Source organism: Paramormyrops kingsleyae, chromosome 18, assembly GCF_048594095.1.
Source record: "Paramormyrops kingsleyae isolate MSU_618 chromosome 18, PKINGS_0.4, whole genome shotgun sequence".
NCBI lineage: Eukaryota > Metazoa > Chordata > Actinopteri > Osteoglossiformes > Mormyridae > Paramormyrops > Paramormyrops kingsleyae.
In genome coordinates this window covers 26,197,012-26,222,144 of record NC_132814.1, presented here as the reverse complement: position 1 = coordinate 26,222,144, position 25,133 = coordinate 26,197,012, and the positions used below count along the sequence as shown (strand labels likewise).

The 25,133-nt window shown below is 40.7% G+C and overlaps 1 protein-coding gene and 1 long non-coding RNA gene across 8 annotated transcripts in view; both read left to right on the top strand.

The window, feature by feature from the left end:
* The first annotated feature begins 287 nt into the window (after positions 1 to 287).
* LOC140579550 (uncharacterized) lies at positions 288 to 2,745 on the top strand. The gene is made up of 2 exons (XR_011983525.1): positions 288 to 318; positions 526 to 2,745. It is a non-coding gene; the product is annotated as an uncharacterized lncRNA (long non-coding RNA).
* A 4,445-nt stretch (positions 2,746 to 7,190) lies between these two features.
* LOC111835489 (agrin-like) overlaps positions 7,191 to 25,133 on the top strand; it is a 146,647-nt gene continuing 128,704 nt past the window's right edge. For 6 of the 7 annotated variants that reach the window (XM_072702438.1, XM_072702437.1, XM_072702436.1 and 3 more), the window contains exons 1-2: positions 7,191 to 7,700; positions 10,581 to 10,842. In XM_072702438.1, the coding sequence (XP_072558539.1) occupies positions 7,500 to 7,700; positions 10,581 to 10,842 (463 nt within the window). In that variant the 5' untranslated portion in view covers positions 7,191 to 7,499. The remainder of the gene's footprint in view (positions 7,701 to 10,580; positions 10,843 to 25,133) is intronic. The other variant, XM_072702441.1, reaches the window with a different exon arrangement.

Sequence of the window (25,133 nt, the reverse complement as noted above, 5' to 3'; positions counted from 1 at the left end):
CATTTATAATAAATTACTTCTGGAGACCAGCTGGATCTTAATAATAATAATAATAATAATAATAATTCATTTTATTTGTGGGCGCCTTTCTAAAACCCGAGGTCACCTTATATAGCACATCAATGACAAACAATAAAAACAAGTAATTAAAACAGGAGTTATGTTAAAGCAAGTAAGCCAATTTAAACAGATGGGTTTTGAGTTTTGACTTAAATAATGGAAAAGAGTCAATATTTCCGATAACCTGTGGAAATAACAGACATACCTTCACTTTCTTTTTTCCCAAAAGGTGGACAAGAGAATGTATTTCAGCCAAAGGTGAGAAATGACAGAACATTCCATGCATGTGAGGAACAGAACCGGGTGTTACTGCAGGTCTTCTGCTGGGCCTTAACATATGCAGCATCCGAACAGGACCAAACAGATAAACACTTAGGGAAACTGTAAGAAAGTAGATAGACAACAAGGTAGATTTATTATGTTTTCTTTCCATTTTTCTTGCTTGTGGCCTCGTGTACATGGAAGCAAGTTCCTGTAAGCAGGGTCTGTGGACAGCTTGGCAAGACATGCAGAAGATGCAGCCAACAGTGGGCAATGAAGAAATGTATTGAGACTTATCTGCAGAAAATATCAAGGCAATATAAATCTCCCTGTGAAGGATAAGCTTGAAAGCCTGCTGCCAACAGGCAAATTCTGCTTTACTAGGCAAAACTAATTCTGAACAGGCCGCCGCTTGAAGTTAAGCTTTCAAGAAACCAGCTGTAAGTTGGGCATCAGCATTGCTCCACCTGAAAATGCCAGCTATGGATTCCCTAAAATGAAAAAGCACTAAGAAGTTCTAACTTGAATATAAAGCTTTATTTTCAAATCTAATCACTTTCAAAACACCTTATACACGTGCAATACAGTTTTGTGGAAGATAAAAATGATCCTGAATGATTGGAGGTGTCCTTCTGAAGAACCACAGAATGGAGCATTGACTGACTGTAACAATTGGCAGCACTTCTAAGTCAGTGGAAAAGTGTTTGAGGAAAGAAGGGGCTGGATTTCAAAAATGGTCATTTTTTTATTCATTACCAAGCAGCATATAGGGTGATCGACACAGCTGTATAGTATAGTAGCTTTATCATATCATTTGTCTTTCCAACTATACAATCATCTTCCAACCATTTTTCCTGGCATTTCCAAGCCAGCAGAAAGTTCTAATCCATCCAAATTGTACTGGGTCACATCTGGACCTTCACCCACAGGATGATCCCAGAATACCTCCCTCACAATCCTTGTGAGCTGTCTAAAGCACCTCCCCTGGCTCCTCTTGATCCCAAGGAACAACAGCTGTATTTTAAGGTCCTTCCAGATTTCATTCCGTTAAATACTTTGTGGGAGGCAATGAAATTTGCTTTGAAGTGAAAACCAGAATCAGACAAAGGTATGTGTTTCCTGTGCTGAGTCAAGGGGCATATGGTTATGGTCTTATCTACCTTTGAGGACTTGAGGCTCTATTTTGATTATCTAACACAAAGCATAAAGTGCAAAGCACAACTAATATTTATGGGCATGTCCAAATCCATTTCGCTATTTTGATGGCGGAAAAAAACAGTCTTTGCACTAGTGCAAGGCGCAAAAAGGTTGTCCTAACACTCTTAATTATTCAGAGGCGTGTTTTGGGAGTAACATGCAATGAACCAATCGGATTAGGGCATCAGCTCACCTTTAAAAGGCATCGGTGCATGATCTACAGTGGATTGCTGTTACAATGGTGCGTTTGCCCAGCACCTGAGGAAATGTATGTCAGTGTTTCCCCTACCATTATATTAGGGGGGCGTCCCGGCCCCCCCTTGAAGGTCAAGTTAATTTTATTTAATTTTATTTTATATATATAGCACCAGATCACAACATTTAAGATTACCTTTCCTAAAGAACAGGTCTATACATTGTCCTTTTATTAAGCAAACTAAATAGCCTTATGTTATTTATCTTATTTACACAATAGCTTGTAATTGTTGTCTCTACACTGTTGCGTGTTTACAATTCTCCTCTGCTCTCTGTATTGCGCGTAAGAGCGGAGAGCCTTCATTCTCCCCTGCTGAACAAGAACTATAGAATGCCTTTGTGTTTCATATCTTCACTGTGGGATTACAAAATAAATGTGAATGTTTGAAATGAAGAGTACGGCTGTGTCAGAAAGATCAATGGCAATGGCTTGGTGTTTCTTCCCAGAAAGCCCCAAAATATTATTAGAATTATTATCAAAATCCCTTGCGATTGTATAAGATTTTAAAATTTAGTTACTGCTGGCAAAGTTATTTGGAGGACAGTTGTGTAGCTGTGAGAGTGGTTCCAGAATGATATTTACATATCTCTTACAGGAAAAAATCACAAGTGGTCAGAATTTAGTATTCACACCATTTAACTTAAGCATTGGTGAAGACTTGGAAAAACATGGATAACAGAGGAAAACAACGAAATGGAATGTTGTTTAAATTCAGCCTGAATTATCCCAAATGACCAGAGTAAAGTTGATCTTATTCAGTGCACTTGAAAAGATGATATTGCTTGGAAAATCGAAGAAAGAGGACTACCAGAGACAAGATGGATAGACTCAAGCATAACTTCAGTGAACATGCCTGTCGGAAGCCTGAAGAACCAGAAGACATCATTCTTCCAGTATGTCTTCTAGCTAGTTGGCCGCCTGGAGTCAATATTGAACGGATTGGCCTAATAAATAAATAATGTTGAAGTCAATTCCAAAATGTCTCATTCATCAGTTTCTGGTCGCATGGCAGTGTGGAGCCTTTTTAAGCAAAGTGAAGCAACAATGTACAGTTTAAGGACAAAATGTCTAAAGGGTACAAGTTATAATTGAGTAAAGATTTAGAGAAATAATTGTTTGTGTTTGTCATCCTCTGCTGACCATTGAGATAAAATGGCCCCTACCCCCGTACCAGAGGCATGGACCTTAACAATAAACTGCCTTGAGGGGTCAGGTAACTGTAAAATAGGCACAGAGAGGAAAGTGTCCTGGGCCTCGGGGGTCCAATGAAACGGAACCTAGGAAGAGGTGACTGCAGTGAATGGAGCAGCAACCATACTGTACCCCTGGGGAAAAACATCAACAGAAGTTGGCGAACCCCAGAAACTGCTGCAGATCCTTCCGCTGGCGAGGTTGCAGCCACTGGCTGACTGTCTTCACCTTGGTAAGACCAGTGAAAAATGGCAGGGGCATTGGTAAGACCAGTGAAAAATGGCAGGGGCATTGGTAAGACCAGTGAAAAATGGCAGGGGCATTGGTAAGACCAGTGAAAAATGGCAGGGGCATTGGTAAGACCAAATGGCACTACAAGATACTCATAAATCTTCCACTCGTCACCCTCCTGGATCCTGATTAGGTGATAGGCGTTCCTTAGGTCCAGCTTTGTGAAGATCTGCGCACCCTGTAATTGGTCCAGGATGGACGATAACAATGGTAGGGGGTAATGGTTCTTGACGGTGATTTCATTTAAGCCTCTGTAGTCTATACAAGGGCCATGCGAGCCATCTTTCTGCTAAAAAAAAAAAACGCTGAGACAAGGACATCTGTATAATTCCTGCGACTAATGCCTGCCTTATATATTCCTCCATGGCAGTCCTTTCTGGTGCAGAGAGAGGGAGTAAAGGCGGTGAGGAGGGAGGGAGGATGCCCAATACTTACTGAATACCCCCTGATATTCAGCAGGTACTTGGCAGAGATCAGGAGCCTCTTCAGGGAAGGAGGGGACCATTGGCAACAGGGTAGAGCGTAGGCAGCGAGAATGGAATGACGGGTTGGATATTAGCCAAAATGTAATTTACTCATTGTAGAGCCTTCTAGTGGTAGGATGACCCCATTTTTATTGAGCTTCTGCATAACTGCATAATTTGGTTTTCATATATCAAAGTATTGCTGAGATAAGGCCTCATTTCCTGTTTGGTGACTTTGTCAACAAATTTATTGGACAGCATCGACCATAGCATTTGATGTAGCATAATTCTTTGTATCACTTTTGTTCCCAATCCTTTGCGAATGATGCCACTAAATTTGGTGGTGATTGGATCAACACATTGAGAGGAATTAGCAAAAGTACGTTTTCAAAAAAAATCAAAATGGCAGAAAATCCAATGTAGCAGAAATTAATAGCCATGGGTACAATCGAATCAGGATGACCCAATGATTCAGAAGAACCAAAGATCACAAACATGGTCAAAATGGTTCAAAAGTTATAAGCAAAAACATGTCTTGAAATTTGGCCTGATGGTGGCGCTTAGAGGAATGGGTGGATATACCCCAAATTTGTGCCAAAATTCAAAAAAAGGACTAATTGGTTGTATGGGCTGCCATAGGCTCCCATGGCAGAAAGTATAATCATCATAATAGTGAAAAATTCTAACGACTGCAATAGCTGCCTACTCACCTTCAGTGCTTGGCCCCTTATAAATATGAGCAACTATTTAAAATAGTCATTATTTTTGCATTCTCAAAAAAAAGGGTACAGATTTGTACCTTTGCTTGTCACTGGGGCTGTACACTCAAGGGTCTGTCAATTTTACCCTTAGCTGAAGGTAATTGTATGTTTTAAGGTACAGAAATGGACTCTGGGGAACATGCCTGTACCATTGATGGTACATTAATGCTGTTTGTACTTTTGGATGTTCCTCAGAGTCCATTTCTCTACCTTAAAAGGTACAATTACTAGGGCGCAGCCCCAGTGACAAAAGTACACATTTCTTCTTCTGTCACAGTGACTCAAATTCCAATGTAACACCCCCAGAATTCAGAGAGGCAATGTATCGATTGGAGCAGAAATCATAAGACACACACACACACACACACACACACACACACACACACACAGTGCAAACACATAATGACACCAAACCACCTAGAGATACACATTCACTGGGAAGAGTGACCTTCCTGTGTAAGAAGCTGAGAAGCGATGCTGTTAGTACAAGTCCTGTCTTGCTATGTCCCTAAATTCCATTCTCTCATCCTAAATCCCTTAATGAAACAGCCATATTCAGAAACAGCATTCTGGGTGCACTGAACCAAGTATTAGTACTGCTCTCTGTCAGCTAATCATTTTAGCATCCAGAGCATATTCTTATAGAAGACAATGGTGCTGGTGTTATAAACTTTAATTAATGCCTGCTTGATCCAAAACGTCTATGTTTGAGGTATATTTTATATCGTTTTATATATGTTTGAGGTATATTTCAATTTGTTCAAGTTGCCTCCTAGTCTATTGAAAACTCATCATGTCGATATTTTGTGTGAAATCATGCTGGACACCATTCAAGTTTTTATAATATCAAAAAACCTTTGGTCAAAATGCTTCGCTAAATGTTGGAGGACAACTTAACTATCTATGCAGATAACCACTACATTCAATTAAAGTAATGAATATACAATAAGTTTAAATTTATTATAATGTATTACTGTATTTGGTCTCTGTTTCACACTTATTTCTTACAAATGTGTACCTTTCTAATATAGCTTTTTCGATGAACAACTCTGAAGTTCTGCGAGACTTTATTTTCAGTCTGTAAAACCACAGATATAATATCACACACATGATTGATCATTAAACATATATAATTGCTCATTAAATGTTTCATCGTTTCATCTGTATCATCGTGGGCGCAGTCTTCAGTGTCACCCGACAGCCCAGCACGGAGAAAAGGCTTATTGATGGACTTTGGCCACCCTGCACAGGCCAATGTGGGTAACGGACTCATTGATGGACTTTGGCCACCCTGCACAGGCCAATGTGGGTAACGGACTCATTGATGGACTTTGGCCACCCTGCACAGGCCAATGTGGGTAACGGACTCATTGATGGACTTTGGTCACCCTGCACAGGCCAATGTGGGTAACGGACTCATTGATGGACTTTGGTCACCCTGCACAGGCCAATGTGGGTAACGGACTCATTGATGGACTTTGGCCACCCTGCACAGGCCAATGTGGGTAACGGACTCATTGATGGACTTTGGCCACCCTGCACAGGCCAATGTGGGTAACGGACTCATTGATGGACTTTGTCTTCATTCCTAATCACATCTTATACCTCCCTTTTGCAAACATGTTCACTCTTTTCTGTTTTTGGTAATGTTAGTATGCCCCGGGGGGGGGGGGCAGCCAGTTGACCTTGGACCCCCAGAGGTACTTCGGAGATTTCGGTTCCTCTCCTCCGTTGTCTTCTGGCTTTCTTTATTTAATTTCTTTCCTTCCTTTTCCCCATTCTGTATCTCTCTCTAATGATGTTTTATGTATCACAACACATCCATGTAAAGCCCTTTGGGACGACTCTGTTGTGAAAGGCGCTATATAAAAATAAACTGAATTGAATTAAATATACTGGAGTTAACAACTATAATACCTCAAAATATATAATAACAAAATACTATTGTCGGAAAAATGGCACAATAATATAAAGATGATAAATACAGTAACTAAACTCTTAAGGTATTTGCATTTTAATTACATCAACATAAGCATTATGGTTGTAATGGTACAGTATGAGAAGATTTACAAGTAACCCGTTTGCATCCAGGAGCGTGGGAACCGGTGGGGACGGGCGAACGTGTATCCCCCAATATTTAATTTGGCTTCATTGCTCCCCCCGCCTCCAAAGAAAAACAGACCTTTGCAGTTTGTATTATTAAACTGAGTCCCCTTCCAATATCAAACTCTCCTACGCCCTCGAGTGCATTACAAACCCTGTCATTTTACAGGAATAGATGAAGACGCATGAAATTATAGCGTTACAACCGAGGAAATCTACGCCCTGCCTCTGTTGCAAACAGCTTTCACTGAACGGACACCAGGAAACGTTTATGGAGGATGACCACAGGAAACCAAAGAAGATCAAGTGCATAATTATTACTAAATTCGTGCTCTGTAAATATAAACATAATCTTCGCCAGAGGGAGAATATATACGCCAGTGGTCTACTGTTCATAGTTAACATAGCGGATTTTACTCATTGATTAGTCTTCTAGGTTGTTTCTCGGTTCTATTTGCTGCACAGTGTAACAGCAAATAAACCCCGTTTTAAAACAGGTGCGGTTTGGTCTCGGCACCGTAGGGTGGCGTTTTACGCCACTTTAGAAAATGAAAGACTCGCTCTCCTCCTAAAATCAATCTTATCAGCAATTCAGATTACATGCAAATCAGTAGCGCCATTCCAGTGAAAGAGCTGACCGAGTAGGGGACAGTGTTGCGCATTCCTTGGGGAAGGAATTCGCTTGTTCTTTTCAGCCGGCTTCGGAAAAAGTCTTCAGTCAATGCATTACATTTAGCTGCTTTAAGGAGGTTTGGAGGTTTGCACTGAAGTGAAACTAAACTGTAATCTATTGTATAGAGCAATTTATTTGTGGTGTTTTTTTTTCCCAACGGGGCTTTTTAAACCTGGGGAAAAGCGGCACGGAGAAGTGTTACTGGTTACCCGGTTGTTCTTGTACGTAGTCTTTTTGTGGTCATGGGTACAAATCGGAACCGGACTGTTAACTTATACGGCTGGGCGATGATTATAGTTATTGTTTTTAATCGGCACTACTGTCATGGAAGTTGCTTGGAGAAAGAACTAGAGAAAAGGGAAGAAGAGGCGAACATAGTTTTAACCGGGACTGTGGAAGAAATTATGAACATGGACCCAGTTCACAAAACCTACTCATGCAAGGTAAGATTCCCGAGAGAAAGGGTCTGTAAATAATTCAGTTTCAGACCCCGCATCATGTCGAAATTCATCTAAATCCGCAACACCTATGACCGATTCCTGTCATTCTAGTTTTTAATGGTCGTGTATCCAGAATTATTATATTATTCTATAGGCGGTTTATTTAATCTTCTGATTAGTTGGTGATTTTTAAGTATGATTCAAATAACTTTTATGAATTTTGTGCCGCATAAAATGATTACAAAACAATATTTTTATTCTTCACTCGCTCAAAAAGCTGGATAGTAAGACAATTAATACTAACTGACCTGACACCTGTGGGAATACAGTCTTTCTTGCATTAGCAATTTCGGGTACCGCAAGATAATAACGAGCTTATTTATTTGTTCGCTTATATTTAAATAAATGAAGTGGCATAACGACTGACGTTTTACTGTTAATTGATAAATATGTTTTTAACGCAGCGTGTTCATTGTAAAAAAACAAACAAACGTGAGAACAGTCAATAGGAAAGAACAGAAACTGTAACCAGCTAAGATCTATTAGCTGTTTTCACTTGGCGATGGAGTCCGTGATTTGGTGCCTCTTCAACGAATAGGTGTAAGACAAGGTGCGCCTTAGATTTCACGTACGATTTAACGTTTACCTGTTTAATTCCCCGTATGTTATACAGGCTAAAATATCCGAATCTCACTAGTAAATTATACCAGTACCAGCTTCTAACCCTAAGACTTGGGGTGATCTATAATGAACTGACTGTTTAATTAGCTGATATCCTCTTTTAGGGCAGAGTCACGCAGAGTTGACAACATAACTGAAATTTCTGAAAAATGTAATTTCTCTTACACAGTGACATTTTAGGTATAAAAAGATATCTTTGTGGAACTTCTAGGTAATGTAACCTATAGCAAAAATGCACTGAATGCAGATAAGAACATAGGACATAACCAAGGACATAAAATTATTAGAATTCAAAAGGGGCAATTTACACATATTTGTATTTGAACCCTTCACCCTTCATAGGACAAGTGGGTACAGAAAATGGATGGATAACTGTAACTGCTCATTTATATTTGATGTTCTTTTTTAATGTTATATTTAAACTTAAACTTGTTTTGTCCAAAGTGTTTAAAACTTTGTACTTGAGTGATATGCAAAATATAATTGTTCATTGTTATTATTTTTTTGTGCTTGCGATGGACATACTCTACTTAAATATATCTATGTGCAGTGTAGAATCGAAAAGTGGGCAAAAACATCATGAACGTAAAAGTTGCATTTTGTGGCAGCTGTTTTAAAGCTGTAGGGACTCTGGGTTTGCTTTTCTTGAATCCATTGAGTATCTGGGTAATTTATGTCTGTGTAATCTAAATATTGGTTTTACCATTATTTTCATTACACCCTGCCTCTCTCACGCAGACATTTTTACCATTAAGATTCTAAATTGTCAACTGATCAATTTCAAAATCAACCTAAATCAAGATCATTTCCATTCCTGCAGTCTCAGGAAATGAAAAAGGATAAGATTGATTGTACTGCATTTTATATTATAAGCAATATTGATGTTCCTCTGTTGCCAGCATTTCAGTTCTCTGTGGGCTCAGTCCTCTTCCTCATCTCTGTTTCCGGGACACTAATGTATCTTAAATCTTGTGGTCTCAAAATATTCTGCCTATTAACCTGAAAAAATGAAGTGCACAACATTGCATCTCAAAGTTCTGTTTCAACAGACTATTAAAATATCTTTCACACTCAATGAAAGGATGGGGTGCCACGGTGGCTCAGTTTCAGCACTGAGAACTCACACCTTTGGTTGTGGTTGTTTTATCCTCCCATGGTCTGAAGACTTGCTAGTTTGGTGGCTCAGTATTTCTAAGCGGCCTTTGGTTTTCACCCTGCGATAACTGACTTGGCCTTTGTTTCCTGGGATACCAGAATACAGCTCCGCATTGAATAACTGGCTGTGAGAAATGGATGGATACACATAGTTTGTGCCTTTCATTATTTTTTTTTACAACAGACAGCATATTACTTGATGCAAAATGCTTTCCAACATGTATAAAACATTTATCATGTTAAATTCAAGAGGTAAGGTATTCTGATATTGTGTGTGTGTGTTCAGAAATACATATTTAATTAAAGGTATGGTGACATTTCTAAGGCCGCAGCCACTGTCAGACTTAACCAGCATTCCATCCATAGTTAATTTAACTCTCAGCCTAGTTTACTGTAGAAACTAGTGCTTGCTCGCACAGGTTAAAATATCAAAAGCAATAAAAACTTGGGCTTGATTAGTTATTTTAGTAATTAGTCTGTGTGTAAGTGTTGGTGAATTAGTGCTGCATTTTCACACTTTAATTTGATCTAAATCACTTGTGCTGTAAGTGCTGGAACTACTGAAGTTTTGTTCAGTTAGTAAAAAATTATAGGATTTCCCTGTTTTTTTTTAAACTATGGCTGTGTTGAACAATGATAATTTTTGATTATTTAGTTTAGGTTGTTCAGGGGAAACAAACTTCTTTTGTCTTTATAAAAATTACAATGTTATTAATTGTTTCAAACATAAAATTGAGCTATTTTAAGTCCCTGTTTATAACTGAATGGCATTAAATAAACATTGTTATCGAGTTATTTGGACCTGGGGGGTGTTCCTCAAAGTGGGATTTCTTGCTTAGCTGGATAACTTGTTGGATTTAAGGTAGTCTGAGCTACATGTAAGTGGACAAAGGTAAAGGCAATTTAACCCAGACTACCTTAAATCCAACAAGTTATCCAGCTAAGCAAGAAATCCTGCTTTGAGGAACACCCCCCTGGGGTACATTCTACCTGAGCTCATGTGGAATTGCTGCCGGTTTACTGCTTTTTGTGTCTCTCCCCGGGAAGGTCAGAGTGTGGCGCTATTTGAAGGGCAAGTCCAAGGTGAATGGTGAGGTCCTACTGGATGGTGGCAACAAGGTGATGATCGGTGGCTTTGGAGACCCAGAGATCTGTGACAACCAGGTGGCCACGGGCGACACTCGTATCTTTTTTGTCAACCTGGCACCTGGGCCCATGTTGCCGGCTCACAAGAATGAACTGATGCTTAACTCCAGCCTGATGAGGATTACCCTACGCAACTTGGAAGATGTAGAGCACTGTGTTGAAGGTAAGAAGTGATCTGTTTACTGAATTTCAATGTAACCTCCAGTGACAGTGTTTCGTCAAAATGGAAAGCTGACAATGAGTTACATTGAGCACTTAAAAGGATTATTTCTTTCTGAGGTATCTGTTGTGTTAATAGTTGATTTCATTACATTTTTTTGAGTGTACATTGAGGGGTGGCCTCTATGAACAACATCAGGACATCTACAGAGAAATCTGTTACAGTCCATTGTAATCATTAAGTCCTTAGTGCACTAACACCTGTGAGCATTGCTCTGATTTTTTTAGGCTGCCCATAATGACACAAGGAAACTTTAGAGTATGCACAACGATACATTATTTGGAGGTTTTTATGGAAGTACAACATGCTCAAATGCTTTGTGGGCTCCCAAATATGATGAATTTGTGTTTGTGGGGTGGTTATATGAATTGAAAATCACAGCTGTTTTTGGAATATGCTGGGTTTTTGGGCATCGCCATGTCTTGCCTGCTGCAAAAGCCCATGACAATGTAAGTGCATTATTAATTGTCTGCTTGCTGCTTTGCCATCACTGTTACTGGTGCTGGCAACCCTCTTCCCGTAAGAGTGACATGTAAGAACTACATCCTGGGGGTGAGATTTGACACTTATGAAGTCAGACAGGAGCTTGTAAAACTGTGAAGTACAAGCTTAAGCCGGGAGGCCTGGCCTTATGTCCCACAGGAGATCAACTCAACAGTAAAAAGAAGGATGATTGAGGGCCTCAGGCTCCATTCGGTTTTCAGAAGCTTGCAGTTATAGATAAAACCAGTGATACTGAGCTGTTCAGTTGTCAAGGTGTGAATTATACTGCTCTGGATTGGCTCAAGAGAACAGCGAGAAAGATCCATCCTCTGTTGCCTCATGTCGAAGGTGAGACTGTGAGTCTGCACCAGACTGTAGCTGCCCGTCAGTTTTTCGCATGTGATTTCATTGTCAAACCAGAAGATGTATTACTTACTTTTTTACTTACTTACTTAATTCGTTCATCATTCATTGATTCAAGTCTTGGATAAAATGTGAATCGTTTCCCTGCCAATGATTCTTAAATGGAGTAAGTTGCAGAAGAGAAAGTGATGGTTGGAAATTCCATTGCATATGCAGTTTTTATATTGTAGGTTTTAATTGTACTAGATTTCAAAATAGCAGTTATCTGACAGTTTTATTTTTCCAAGACAAACTTCACACTACTTCTGTTTGAAATAATTATAATTATTATTAAAAAAAGATCTACATTACTGTGATCACACCGTATGTTTCTAATGTTTCTGCGTAGCTAGTTCTGTCATTCTGTAATTTGGTTTTCTTTTAGAATACTGCCAGAGAATGGTTTTACTAATTTGATTTTATTGATTTTCCAGGGTTACTTTTAGTGTCACGTGCTGTACTGTACTTTATAGCAGTTTCTGAATTGTCAAATAGAAATACGTCTCTGAATGAAAGTGAAATATGTACACAACAGCACAAACGCTTCCTAATGTACATCTAATTTTACCTGAATCTGTTCATTAAGTCAGATATTCACACTTATTCGCTGAAATAGTTATGGAATTTAATTCAGGGCAACTAGTATACAACTCAATACCTAAAGAACCTGTAGAACCTCAATACCTAAAGAACCTTAAATAGCAAGCGAAAGGATATCGGGGCCAGGCATGGCCCTGTTATATCTTAATATGGAGGTACTCAATCAGAACTCTGTAGAAGACCAAGGATTGATTAGTTGTCTCTAAAAACACTATAACATTAGGTAAAGACCTCCAGAATATTATGGCGGAGTTATGCTTCTATAAAGTTGGTGGTATTTAAAAACATTTCTAGGAAAAGTTGTTCAGTGTGAGCTTGGTAGATGGAAGTGATCCATTTAAGGTTTCATGGATCAGTGCTTCTCAGTCTTGGTTCTGAGAGCACAGTATAGTATGTTTGCTGGGGTTTTGTTGCAGTCAGCCTCTAATTATATCGTGATTTAGTGTTTACATTACTGCATGTTATGGCTCAGTGGACGGCACCCCTGCCTCAGACTTGCAGGGCTGGTGGTTCAAATCCTGGGTTTGTTTTCTGTGTGTGGTGTTTGCATGTTGTCCTTGTCTTACATGGGTGTCCTCCCATAGATATGCCAGATGGCCCCTATAAATTGTGCGTGTGTATGTGTCCTGTGATGGCCTGGCATGCCGTACTCATGGGATGCTGCCTGGAATGTTCTCCACCCCCATAACACTGACCAGGATAAGTAGTCAGATGGATGGATTAGGTCGGATTACCGTATGTCAAATCTGTTTATCTGTGCACCACAAGTCTAATAAGAAGACATCTGTGGGTATGGTTATTTAAAAACGTGCTGCATGTGACTGCCAGCTACCCCGGGTCAGCCATGCAACTGGTCCTTGTGGCTTTACTTTGGCAGGTGAACCAAAATGGCTGCCAGCTTTTTTTTATTTTAGTCTTTACTGGCACCCATACAGAAATTCCTCAGTTTTTCTTTCCCGACATAAACCAGTTTATTGATAACCTTTCCCCCTCTTTTCTTCATTGTCTCTTTACAATGGAATGTTGGCACTGACTCCAATTCTTCCAGTTGTTCATACTGTCTGCAGATGCTCCACAATAAAGATTTCATAATAAATGTTATCAACTGCCTATTAGGGCTGGGCAATGTATTGAATTTTTATCTTATTCGATTCATTTTTACATACAAAATAATGTATTATTATATCAGTTTTCTTAATTTGTTATAAATGTAAACAATACTGTTTGACGTATAATGGAGGGAGCTCTTGAATATGGTTCAATTTAATGTTTTTAGTCTTGTTTGTTACGTGTCTCTCTGACTAGAATTAGCAAGCACCACACTTTGCTTGATAATGTATGTATATTTTTGCAGTCAATAGTCTTTAAAATGCTTAGGCATTGTTGGTTTGTTTTGGTTTTTTGAGTTCTGAAAAGTTTTCAATAAATCATCATAATCAAAATCATTATGATGATGATCATCAGTATTTCTACTACTATTATTACTACTACTACTACTACTACTACTACTACTACTACTACTACTACTAATAATAATAATCAATGTAAATAAGAAATTGTTCTTAGTGACTTGCGTGGAAAAATAAAGGTTTAATAAAAATCTATGTAGTAGTAGTAATAATAATATAGCAATTACTAATATTAACAGTTGACGCCAGTATGAGTAATGTACGAAAAAACAGTTAATGGTTCTATTGCCTGGCTTTTGTCGGGTTCGCAATAAAATCCCACCCCCCAGAGAGCAAGGAGACAATAACAGAAGAAACTTACCAGGGGTCGTTAAGTTCAGCACTTCAGCTTGAAAGACTGGCTTCAGCATGGACGTCTGTTGATGTGCTTGCATGCGGTTCTCTGACACTCTGGTGATGTTTCTATCAGATCTGCGGGAAGGAAGAATCCTGGAAAGCAGGGTGTAACATGGATTTCTGTGTGTTTACACAATGCAGAAGTTCTCTGCTTAATTTTTTGCAGGTATTTCCACATTTAGATTACTTTAATTATGCCAGTTACAGTTTATTTTACCTTTGAGCCATTTAGAAACAAACTGGTCCATACATATTTAATCCCATATACTTATAATTCCAGATATAATCCAGCACCCCAAACAATGCCCCTAAATTTGTTGTAATAAATAGCCTGGGTATTGTATTTTCTAAAGTCTGCCATTTAAGTAAACTAATGAAATTCATGTCTTGACAAAAACACAGCGGTGTTAAGCTTTTTAAATGCATGTGCCTAGTAGGCCTAATAAATAAGAGCAGTGCATTTCTGCCGCGCTGTGTAGAGTGTGATGGTGTCTCCGCGTGCCTGTACCTGCTGTAGCACTCACCTCCAGATTTGGAATTCTTGGCAGCTCTCCAGAGCAGCACCGGAGAGAGATCCTTTTGTTGCTTTTGCGTGGGGGAGGGGGACGCAATAAAAATGGATCTTTGTGTGTCTCCTGGCTTACGATGAGCTTGAAATGAGATAGCTAGGCAAAGAAATGGAAGGACGTTCTTTGTACAGGTGTGGACCAGCATTCCCGGGATGTTTCCTCAGGCATCAGTTTCCGTGTGAGCATGAATACAGGCTGAAGGAAATAGCCTGAGGTCACATGTTTTTTGGTCTTTCTTGTTCTGCAGACATGTAAGCTGTGCACATTCATATTCATCACAAAATAGACTTGTAGGGAGCACATGGGAATTTCTTTCTATTCTACAGAAATGGACCAGGGCCTTTCTTTTTATTTTTGAAATATTGTACAACTCTTGCTAAATGCACACTCATATGGATTTTCTGGAGTGGCACTGAAGTGGTTAATCCAGGTGTCCTGGGCCGTATACCTTTGAAAATCGACACTAGGTTCACCCAGATGAGAGATTTTTTAAAAACTTCTTAATTGATGTACTTTTTACCTAAATCTGTTTTTTTTAAATATGGTGTGACCTAAAACTGTCATAAAAGGCAAAATATTACATTACAGGGCAGCTTAACCAGTAAAGTGGCACTGGTTGATATGGCATATGAAGGAAGTGTGGGTCTGGTGAAGCTGGGAAGTAATGGCAAAGCTAGCTGCAGCTCTATGGTTTATCATGCAGAGGTCTATGTGGTGGGGATGCTCACCCACAGCTGCAGCTCTATGGTTTATCATGCAGAGGTCTATGTGGTGGGGATGCTCACCCACAGCTGCAGCTCTATGGTTTATCATGCAGAGGTCTATGTGGTGGGGATGCTCACCCACAGCTGCAGCTCTATGGTTTATCATGCAGAGGTCTATGTGGTGGGGATGCTCACCCACAGCTGCAGCTCTATGGTTTATCATGCAGAGGTCTATGTGGTGGGGATGCTCACCTACAGCTGCAGCTCTTTGGTTTATCATGCAGAGGTCTATGTGGTGGGGATGCTCACCCACAGCTGCTGCTCTATGGTTTATCATGCAGAGGTCTATGTGGTGGGGATGCTCACCTACAGCTGCAGCTCTATGGTTTATCATGCAGAGGTCTATGTGGTGGGGATGCTCACCCACAGCTGCAGCTCTATGGTTTATCATGCAGAGGTCTATGTGGTGGGGATGCTCACCTACAGCTGCAGCAGTGGCCGCTCAGCCTGGGGGCACATTTTTCCCTGCTGGGATGCCACTAGTTAGTCTTTCACATAATCTGGTAATTTTGGTACCCACAGAAAGGAAAAGATCATGCATTTTGTATTACCTTAATTCAGGGGTGGGCAATCTTATCCAGAAAGGGCTGCTGTGTATGTGGGTTTTCGCTACAACTCGCTAATTAGATTACTAATTAGAGGACTGATTGGCTGAAGAGTCCGTCACACATGGCTTTGAACAGCTGACCTAAAAGTAATCCGAGAAACATACAAACACGCTGGTCCTTTGCGGATAAGATTGCCCATCCCTACCTTAAATACTGCAATATATCTGAACATTTGCATATATTTCCAATAGCACATGGTCATAGCTGCCTAGGAAGTTAGGAGGTATTTATTAATATAAAAATATTTTTTTTACCTATTTTGTGTGTGTGTGTGTGTGTGTGTGTGTGTGTGTGTGTGTTAGAGCTGGGCAGTATGACCAGTAATTTATATCATGGTATTTTTCAAAGTTATATCGGTATTTTTTTTTAAAGTATGACTGGGCGTTTACCACATTTTACAGGATTTTAGCGGACACATTTTTGTTTTACGTTTTTGCATTGTTCCCACATTAACTCTATTATTTTATTATTAGCCATTGCGCCTATCCGCTACCTTAATGGTAACATACAGCTAATGTGTTTGTTGGCTAACTGCTTATAGATAAACGGCTAATGTTAAGGTGTGCACCAGCCAAGTTAACATTTTTGATAAGTGTTCAATAGTTCAGTGTTGCTGGAACGTGAGCTTTACTGACCTCACGAAATTTCTCATACAGACCGGGATGTCGGTCTTTAAGATGCTTCGCCAAGTTTGACGTGCTACTTGACTTCGTCGCCACAACTTTGTAGCGCTGTTTGCATAGAGGCTTATCCACATCCTTGGCCTTTCCATACTCGTCTGCAAAATACTTCCAAACGGCACTTTTTTTTTTTTCCCCATTAATTACCGTTATCATTTGGGATGACTAAGAACTTGGGCAGAAATTTTTTTGTCCATTGACACTTTAACAGTCAGACTCATGTATATTAAACAGTATTGAAACATACAACTATTGTTTACTCTCAATAGGTTTTTGATGTTTGTCTCTGACAAGCCTAACCCTAAACGACTATAGGTCTTTATAGATTATAAATCCTGCAAAAATCTTTACATCCTGTGATCCAGTGTGGAATAAGCCCTCTAGTCGTGTAGTTGCATAGTTTTTAGAGTAATTTCATACTAATTGTATCCATGCAGTGCTCTCCTCATATGTGGTACTGCTGTCCATATGAGATGCACTGTGTAAAATCAGTAGCCTCTTTATACTGTATACAAAGGGAAGAAGGAAGATTGTGGTTAAAGAAGAAAATTGACTTGTAGCCTAATAACTTGGGACAGGGATATACATCTGCTTGAAAAAAGTACTTAACTTGCATGTTCTGTTATATTGACCGATAATGTTGTAAGCAAGTATCTTTTGGATAGTTTTAAAATACTAAACATCTGTTTCAGCTTTTTTTTCTTCTAGCAGAACAGAGTAATAGGTTTCCCACGAAAGCTCTGGCTGTGTGGCTTGGTGAGGCCACAGGGTCGTGCTCTGGATGGACTCTCTCTTGTGGTTTGTGCTGCATTTCTCATTCTGCCCTCTGAACGTGCAGACGGTCGCTGTGCTTCCTAAAGACGGTGCCAAAATCACGGGGGGGCACCAGGCTTCCATCAGAAGCCTTTGCGTGCCTCCCCAGCTGTCCAGCATAAGTTACTCCAGTCATCCTCAGATAACAGCCAGCTTTCCTGACTGACTATCACTTCCATTCTGTGTTTGCAATCCACAAGGTTTCACAAAATTGTTCACTCTGTCTTTCTCAGAAGTTTTTTTTGTGTAAATCCAAATTATGCGAAAAGTAGCGAGCACATGTTCAGTGATTGACAGGACAGGGCCAGTGGATTGAGGGACAGGGCCAGTGGATTGAGGGACAGGGCCAGTGGATTGAGGGACAGGGCCAGTCCAGGCCCATGTGGTGCTGTATGTGAGCTTCACCACTGGCAGTTACAGTTAGGTGAACAGTGGTCACTGTCAACACACCACAGCACACAGTGCACAACAATGAAATGTGTCCTCTGCATTTAACCCATATGTGACATTGTGACATACAGTAGCAGGCGGCAGCTAACTCAGCGCCCGGGGAGCAGTACTTGGGGGTGGTACCTTGCTCAGGGTACCTCAGTGGTGCCTTGCTGGTCGGGGATTTGAACCAGTAATCTTTCTGATACAAGTGCGCTTCCCCTGCCAGTCACTCCTGCCCCCATCAACATAAACGCACATGTGATGGGAATGAAGAAATAAAGATTGTTTGTTGTTTAATGTTATACAATAATTTAATAAATAATACAATACATAACCTTATCATAATGACAACAAAATAGGTGTTTTGAAGTCATAACTCATCAACTTTACTTGCACTAATTTTGATACCTCAATGGGAGAATAGTATGAACAAATATTTTTAATAGAATTTCATGTCTATATACCTTTTTTGTGCGATTACACACCGTAAAAATAATAATAACTTGACAGCTTTATTAACAATCTTTGCTCATAATGGTAATGGATTTATTTGATTAAAATCATTATGTATACAGTGTTTCCCGTATCATTTTATTAGGGGAGCCCCCCACCCCTCAGCATCTCCCCCCACCCCTTGAAGGTCGTTAATTTTATTAAATTTTATTTTCTATGTAGTGCTACATCATAACAAAAGTCATTTAAGGTTACCTTTCCTATAGAACAGGTCTATACATTGTCCTTTTATTCAACAAAAATATTTGCGTTTTAAAAATATTTTTATATTTTATATTTATATTTTTATATATTGACTGCTGTCATTAAAAGAAACACATGAACACCATGAATCCTGTCGGTGTCCGTCTGCCCCCCCCCCCCCCCCCCCCCCAAAAATAAGCTGTAAACTGAGGGGAAACGCTGCTGTATCGCTTATCGTCCAGGAGAAAGTGAAACTGACTGGTAAGTCGCTGCTTCCTCAGAGTCTGGCGCCTCACATCACATAGCTGCTCCCTGCTGGTATTGCAGGGGGGCCCGAGGACTTTCGGGGGTGCAAGCCTGCTAATTCCACTTTGTCTTGGGCGGGGCACCCCCCCACCGAAGTTGGTGCCTTCGGCAGCTGCCTGTCGCCTGTAGGATTTGATTGGCCCTGGCTAGATGAAGTCACATGGTTGTAAGACTACAGAAGAAACAATATTAATCATGATGCTCAAGCTGGAAAGTGCTGAAGATTCTTCCCTCAATTATATATTCTTAGAGATTTAGGTGTATACATTTTGATATTGGTATGTTGGAAGTATTTTTACTGAATATTAAAAATAATGCTGGCGCTGTATTTGCATTTTATGAAATGTTTTTAATTTGAAGTCGTTCGTTATGTAAATAGCGTTTGCTAATCACTCCAGTTGAATGGGTGCTTATCAGTCGCTCATGTTAACGTGTGGCTTTCTGGGGCTGGCCAGAATTCACGTCATCTACTGGCAGCACATGCTTGGTTATGTCATTTTCAAGGCAAGCCAGTGAGGAAGGACACTTCTTTCATTATCCTCGTCTTAATTGCAGCTTTAGCCGTCTCCCTCTCATCATCTCCTATAGACCGCTGTGGTGCCGTGACTATCTGTGATTGTAAATTCAGTGGATGATTGTAAATTCAGTGGATGATTGTAAATTCATATGGAAAAGGTCATATGTGTAATTCTTTATTGGGAATGGCATGTCATGCGCCTTGTATGCGAGAGGCCTGTCTGAGAGTTTGCAGGAGAACCTGGTCTTTGACTCTCATTGGGAGTGGATGAGTAGCCAGTCAATGCAGAACATGCAGGTAACTGGCCTGAATAACTAATCACTTTGTGCCAAGAAGTGCAAAGGGTCATATAAATATCAATTGAGTGCTGGTGTCTTGTTTAATGTTACATGTGTTGCACTGAATAAAAGTGTTATTCATTCTGTGAACTTCTGCTTCCTGCTGAAGAAGGGTAGGACACTGACTGGGCTGAATGGCGTGGCGTGTGTCTGATTCCCTGTGGCCTCGTGGCCCCTTTGGCCTGAACATAAACCTGCAGCAGAGAGAGGCAGATGGACCTGTTGTTTTAGTTAACAATGGCAATAAAGTGTTGGCTTTAGTGGGCAAATTGACCATGAGTAACTACCCACTGACTCAGGCATAGAGTACTGTGCAGAAGTCTAAAACATATACACACACACACACACACACACACACACACACACACGTCTGCACATGAGATTCATAAATGCATGCACACCAGCACAGAGCATTGCTACAATTGCTTTTGTCTAAAGTCATTAACGGTTTTAACTGGACAGCATGAGTGTGTGAGGATTCCGTGGGGTATTTGAATAACGATGTCTGAGGAGAAGCCTACTTTGAATATAATGTATATGATAATAAAATATATGCTGCTGGACTTTGCCATAGCAGTGGTTTTCTGTAAAACGAGCAATAGTTCTTTGCATCGAAGAGAATGTTTAACTGCTCAGGCTGTCAAGTAATTTTTAGGTTAATCTGTTAATCTGAAGAATGGTCTCTGCTAGTCTGCTTGAGATGGGATATGAGACTGTTTAGTTTGGCCACTGGGATCAGGTCACTTTTGAAGATTGGGGGGTCGTGAGACAGAATCGGGTCCTTTACTCTGGCTTGGCTGAGATCCCCCTCCCCGAGACCCTTCGCTCCCACACAGAGGGGTGCATCTGTTACAAGTCTGTGTGTGTGTGTGTGACTTTATGTGTGTATGTGTGAGTGATTCATCGCCCCGCTTCCCATACCTCGCTAAGGACTAGCTGGGGTGAGGACTCCGCAGAAAGTGTCCTGTCCCAGAAAAGGAGATACAAGCTGAATGCGGTGTTCACATCTTAAAGTGGCATGTTTCTATACACACGTGTTAATATCCTCACATTGATGCAAATTCACATGCGCTAGTGTATTTACTTACATCAGCCAGATTTCAGTAAATCAGTATGTTGTTCCATGCTGTTGGCAAATCATGGCACTTCAATTCCTAATTAGCCTCGTAATACATAAAATTGTCCTGTTGTGAGTTCTTCTCTTTACTATTTTTTTTTCAGATCAGTATAGTGCTGGGATTCTCAAAGAATAATGCCGGTTGCTGGTATGGTAGCATTCACTGGAATATGGGTTCCCAACCATTCAATCTGCATTGGCCGGTTTACATCGCAAATTGGCCGGGGGGTACCGGTGAAACGTTTTACAGTTTTCTAAGTTTCCATTTATTCAGATGCACAAACAATGTGTGAACCTGAGTAGTCACAATAATTTGAAAATATGTAGTTTATTCTTTGAAATTAACCAACCCCTCCCCAAAAACCTCCAGTGAACCCGGGCGCAGTGGAGTACTGACCGCGGACCTGGGGTTGGGAGCCCCTGTATTACAGTGACCTCTTTAGTACCAAGACGGCTTGCTGGCTAAACATATTTTTCGTACCATCATCATTACTAATTACATTTTAGTTCAATAGAAGGCAGTTGCTGAAAGAAAAATGCTCATTTATTAAACAAAAATCGAAATAACTATCTTTGAAGCATCACAGGAAGCACCATGTGGAGCAGTGCAATCTCATCATTGTCTCTTTGCCTACTGTTCAAATAGGCATTCAGCTGTGAATTCCTCTTCCTGTGTGTGTAAACATCCGGGGGTCGTACTGTGAATGAAAGGTCTTAAGCCTGATGTTTGTGAACCGCTTCTTCTGTGAACTGGTCGTCTAGTCGCTTTTTTGGATGGGGAAATGTCGCGTGGCTTATCATATACATTATTTTCAATGTTGGCCTTTTGCCATCATGTATATGTATAGCAGTGAAGCTTATTTACATTGGTGTGACCTCAAGATGGCAGGCGCCCAAGCAGTACTTCCTAAGGAACTTAGAAGTAACATAAATGTAACAGAAACCCTCACAGATGGCAAAAACCAGAGATGACTGAGAAGCTAATAATCAGCAGACTAATTCATGCCAGATGTCTGGTTACTTACAGGGACCTGTCATGTTTAATGCTAGACATCTGCCCTTTTTGTTGCTGTTGGCGTAATATTCATGCAGAAAGCATCAGAGTGACGATATTCAAATCTGAGCCCCTAGTTATCCCATTGAGAACCTTATAACCATTTGATCAGTTTGGATAAAAACCTTTTTTTAATAAGAGTGGCTACCAAAAAAATGACTGCTTCTGTCCATAAGTAATGTTTTCTTGTAACTGAATCTCATTAACAGACACATGTATAATGTTGCTACAGGTTGTAAATTTAACAATTTTTTTTTCATCTGCTCAATTCAGAACTAGTCCAGTAAATAAGCAGGACTTAACCTCTTCTTTTCTTTCTCTTTTATCCCTCCTCTCTCTGACTTTTGTCCTCGGTGTGGCAGGAGGAATGTGTTAAGTGTGTGTGTGTCTGTGTGTGTGAGGGGGGGGGGTCTTCCCTGCTGGGGTGGGGCTGTTGTAGTGGGCTAATGTGGCTGCATTTCCCAGGCTCTGAAGACCACAGATTAGAGGTCGTGGAGAGTCAGTCCTGGTGATTGTTTTCTCGGGCTCTGAGTGGCTGTCAGATCAGTTGTTTGTTCTTTAACCCAGATGATTAAAGTGTCTTTGAATAATTTAAGGCTAATGCTTTAAGGTGAGCAAGCATCCACTTGAATTCAGTCTCACTGTGTAACTTAGATGAGAATAAGGCCTAAACTCATTATAGTGTAAGTAATATAAAATAACTTTACCTGTATAGTGCAATCACACAGCAGTTAGTTAAAATAGTTGTTCCTTGTGGATTAGTTGTTACTTCAGAAACTTGTTTACATGAGAATAATATTCAATCCACATATTATTTTATTAGTGTTTAGTGGTATTTAGAATTAACATTTAACCTCCTCCATGGTTAATTACAAGAAATTGCATTTGAAAAAATGACTACATGAATGAACGACTAACGCTTCAGCGGATGTGAGATTGTTTGTCTCTTCAAGCCTCTGGACTACAGTGTGTAGCGAATATGTAAGTGTCAGAAACTATACTAGCTGTCAGAACAGGGTGCCACCGTTGGGGTTATTCAGCGGAATGCAGGAAAGCAGATTAAAATTCCGCAGTGTGACGAATCGAAATCCTGCTGGTGGTTCCTGCCCATTGAAGATAGTGTGTGTGAGTCCAGGAAATGGAGGTAGAGCCTTCAGTATGACTTATGGCACTGCTTTTCGCAAGGGCTCTAAAGGAGATGAAATCGCAAAGCTCATTAATGTATTGGTATCTCAGTGTGTGTGTGTGTTTTGTAGCAGCATACCATTGTTAAACATATGGCTGTTGGCAGATATGTGGCGAGTGTGTGTGTGAGGGAGGGAGAGAGACTTTTTTAAAGTGCAGTTCCTGCAACAAATGATGTGCTGAAAGAGAAGAATTTTTTCCGGAAGCTACTTTCTTCAGCCTGAAGCACAATTAAAATTCCCAGTTGCTGCCACCGCAAAAAAAACTCAATGGTCGTGGCTTCCACAGAAATTGCCAGTGACTGCCACCTCACTGACTCACCGGGCTGAATCATTGGGCGAGCCGAGCCACACACGTACCAGAAAGCACAGTAACACGGTTAGCCAGACTAGTGACAACTTATGACGGTCTGCCCAGCACAGGCCAGGCTGGAGGGGATCCTGTTTCCCAGTGGGGGTGAGCCGCGTCTGGCCGGCGAGGTGGACGGCAGATGAAAAGACGGCTTAGCCTTCGCTCTTGTAGCACAGGACCCTCAAGTTCAATGCAGGGGAGGGAGGAGGAGGAGGATTAAGTAGAGGGACCCTGGTGACAAAGAATAGCCGCATTGTTGCTGCCTGCTCACCAAGGCGGAAAGGGACGTGGGAGGCAGGGGGGGAGAGGCTGAAAACAGGCCTTTCTTGTGCTTCATTCGCTCTACCCAGGGCTAGAAAGGCAGGAACGGCTACACCGCGGCGTCATTTTCCTCCTGAGCTCCTGAGATGGAATACTGTTAAAGCATGTGGGATTTCACATTGTTTTCATTGTCCAATTCCGTGCACCCACTTGAACATACACACATATTAAACAAATAAATACATATTAACATATTCTGACACAGACACAGCAACCCAAATATCCTCAGCCAAGAATACGTGCACAAATATATATGTACGGTATACCACCATATAAATATACATTCACAAAAACAGACATTGATTCCATTTTTCTGTAATTATGGCTCCCTAATGTCTAACTTCCGGGAAAAAATGTATAAAACGGGTATAAAACAAAAAGGTTATTACAGTTCTTTTTCTATGGGGGTCAGGGGGTTCCCTCACACCACCGCCTTCCTTGTGTTCTTCCCACGTCGTGTCCATTTCCTCAGGAGACTTCCGTTTGCTCCTGCACTCCAGAGACATACTGTTAGACTAATTGGCATCACTAAATATCCCGTGGTGTGTGATTGTGTGCAAATTTGTGAGCTGTGATGGACTGGCATCCCATCTGGTGTGTGTAGTTGCCTTCTGCCCTGGGTTACCCAGAATTAATCAGGTTTGCAGTCTGTGTGGTGACTTTCTCCCCAAAATTTGTCTTCACAAAGATATCAAAACCTGTAGTAATACAAGTACTTAGGAATACTGTCTGTTCTTCAACATGACTGCTGGCAGTTTGATCACAGCTGGAAAAGCTTGTGCCTAATGTGATCTCCTAGTCCTGGAGCTGCTGCAGCGGAGATGCTTTTTAGCTGATTTCTTCTGGTAGTCTGTTCATCCATGGAGGCAAAGTCATTGCCTTTAAGAGCACAGACCCCCATTTACTGCGAAGGGTGATGATTAATCTGGATGGTGTTTAGTGCTGTTGTTTATGAAATAGCATAGTGATACTTCATTAGTCCCCAAGGGGGAATTCTCTTTTAGCTTTGCTCAATTTTGCTCTCCATACAGGTGAGAGCAAGCATAGGGGCCACAGTGAAGGGGCAGCTACCTTATAGACCCAGGGTTATATTATGGGCCTTGCTCAAGAGCCCACAGACATTTGCCGGGTTTGAGCCGCTGACCTTCGGATCACAGTCACAGCGACTTTGCCTGTTGAGACTCACACCAGCC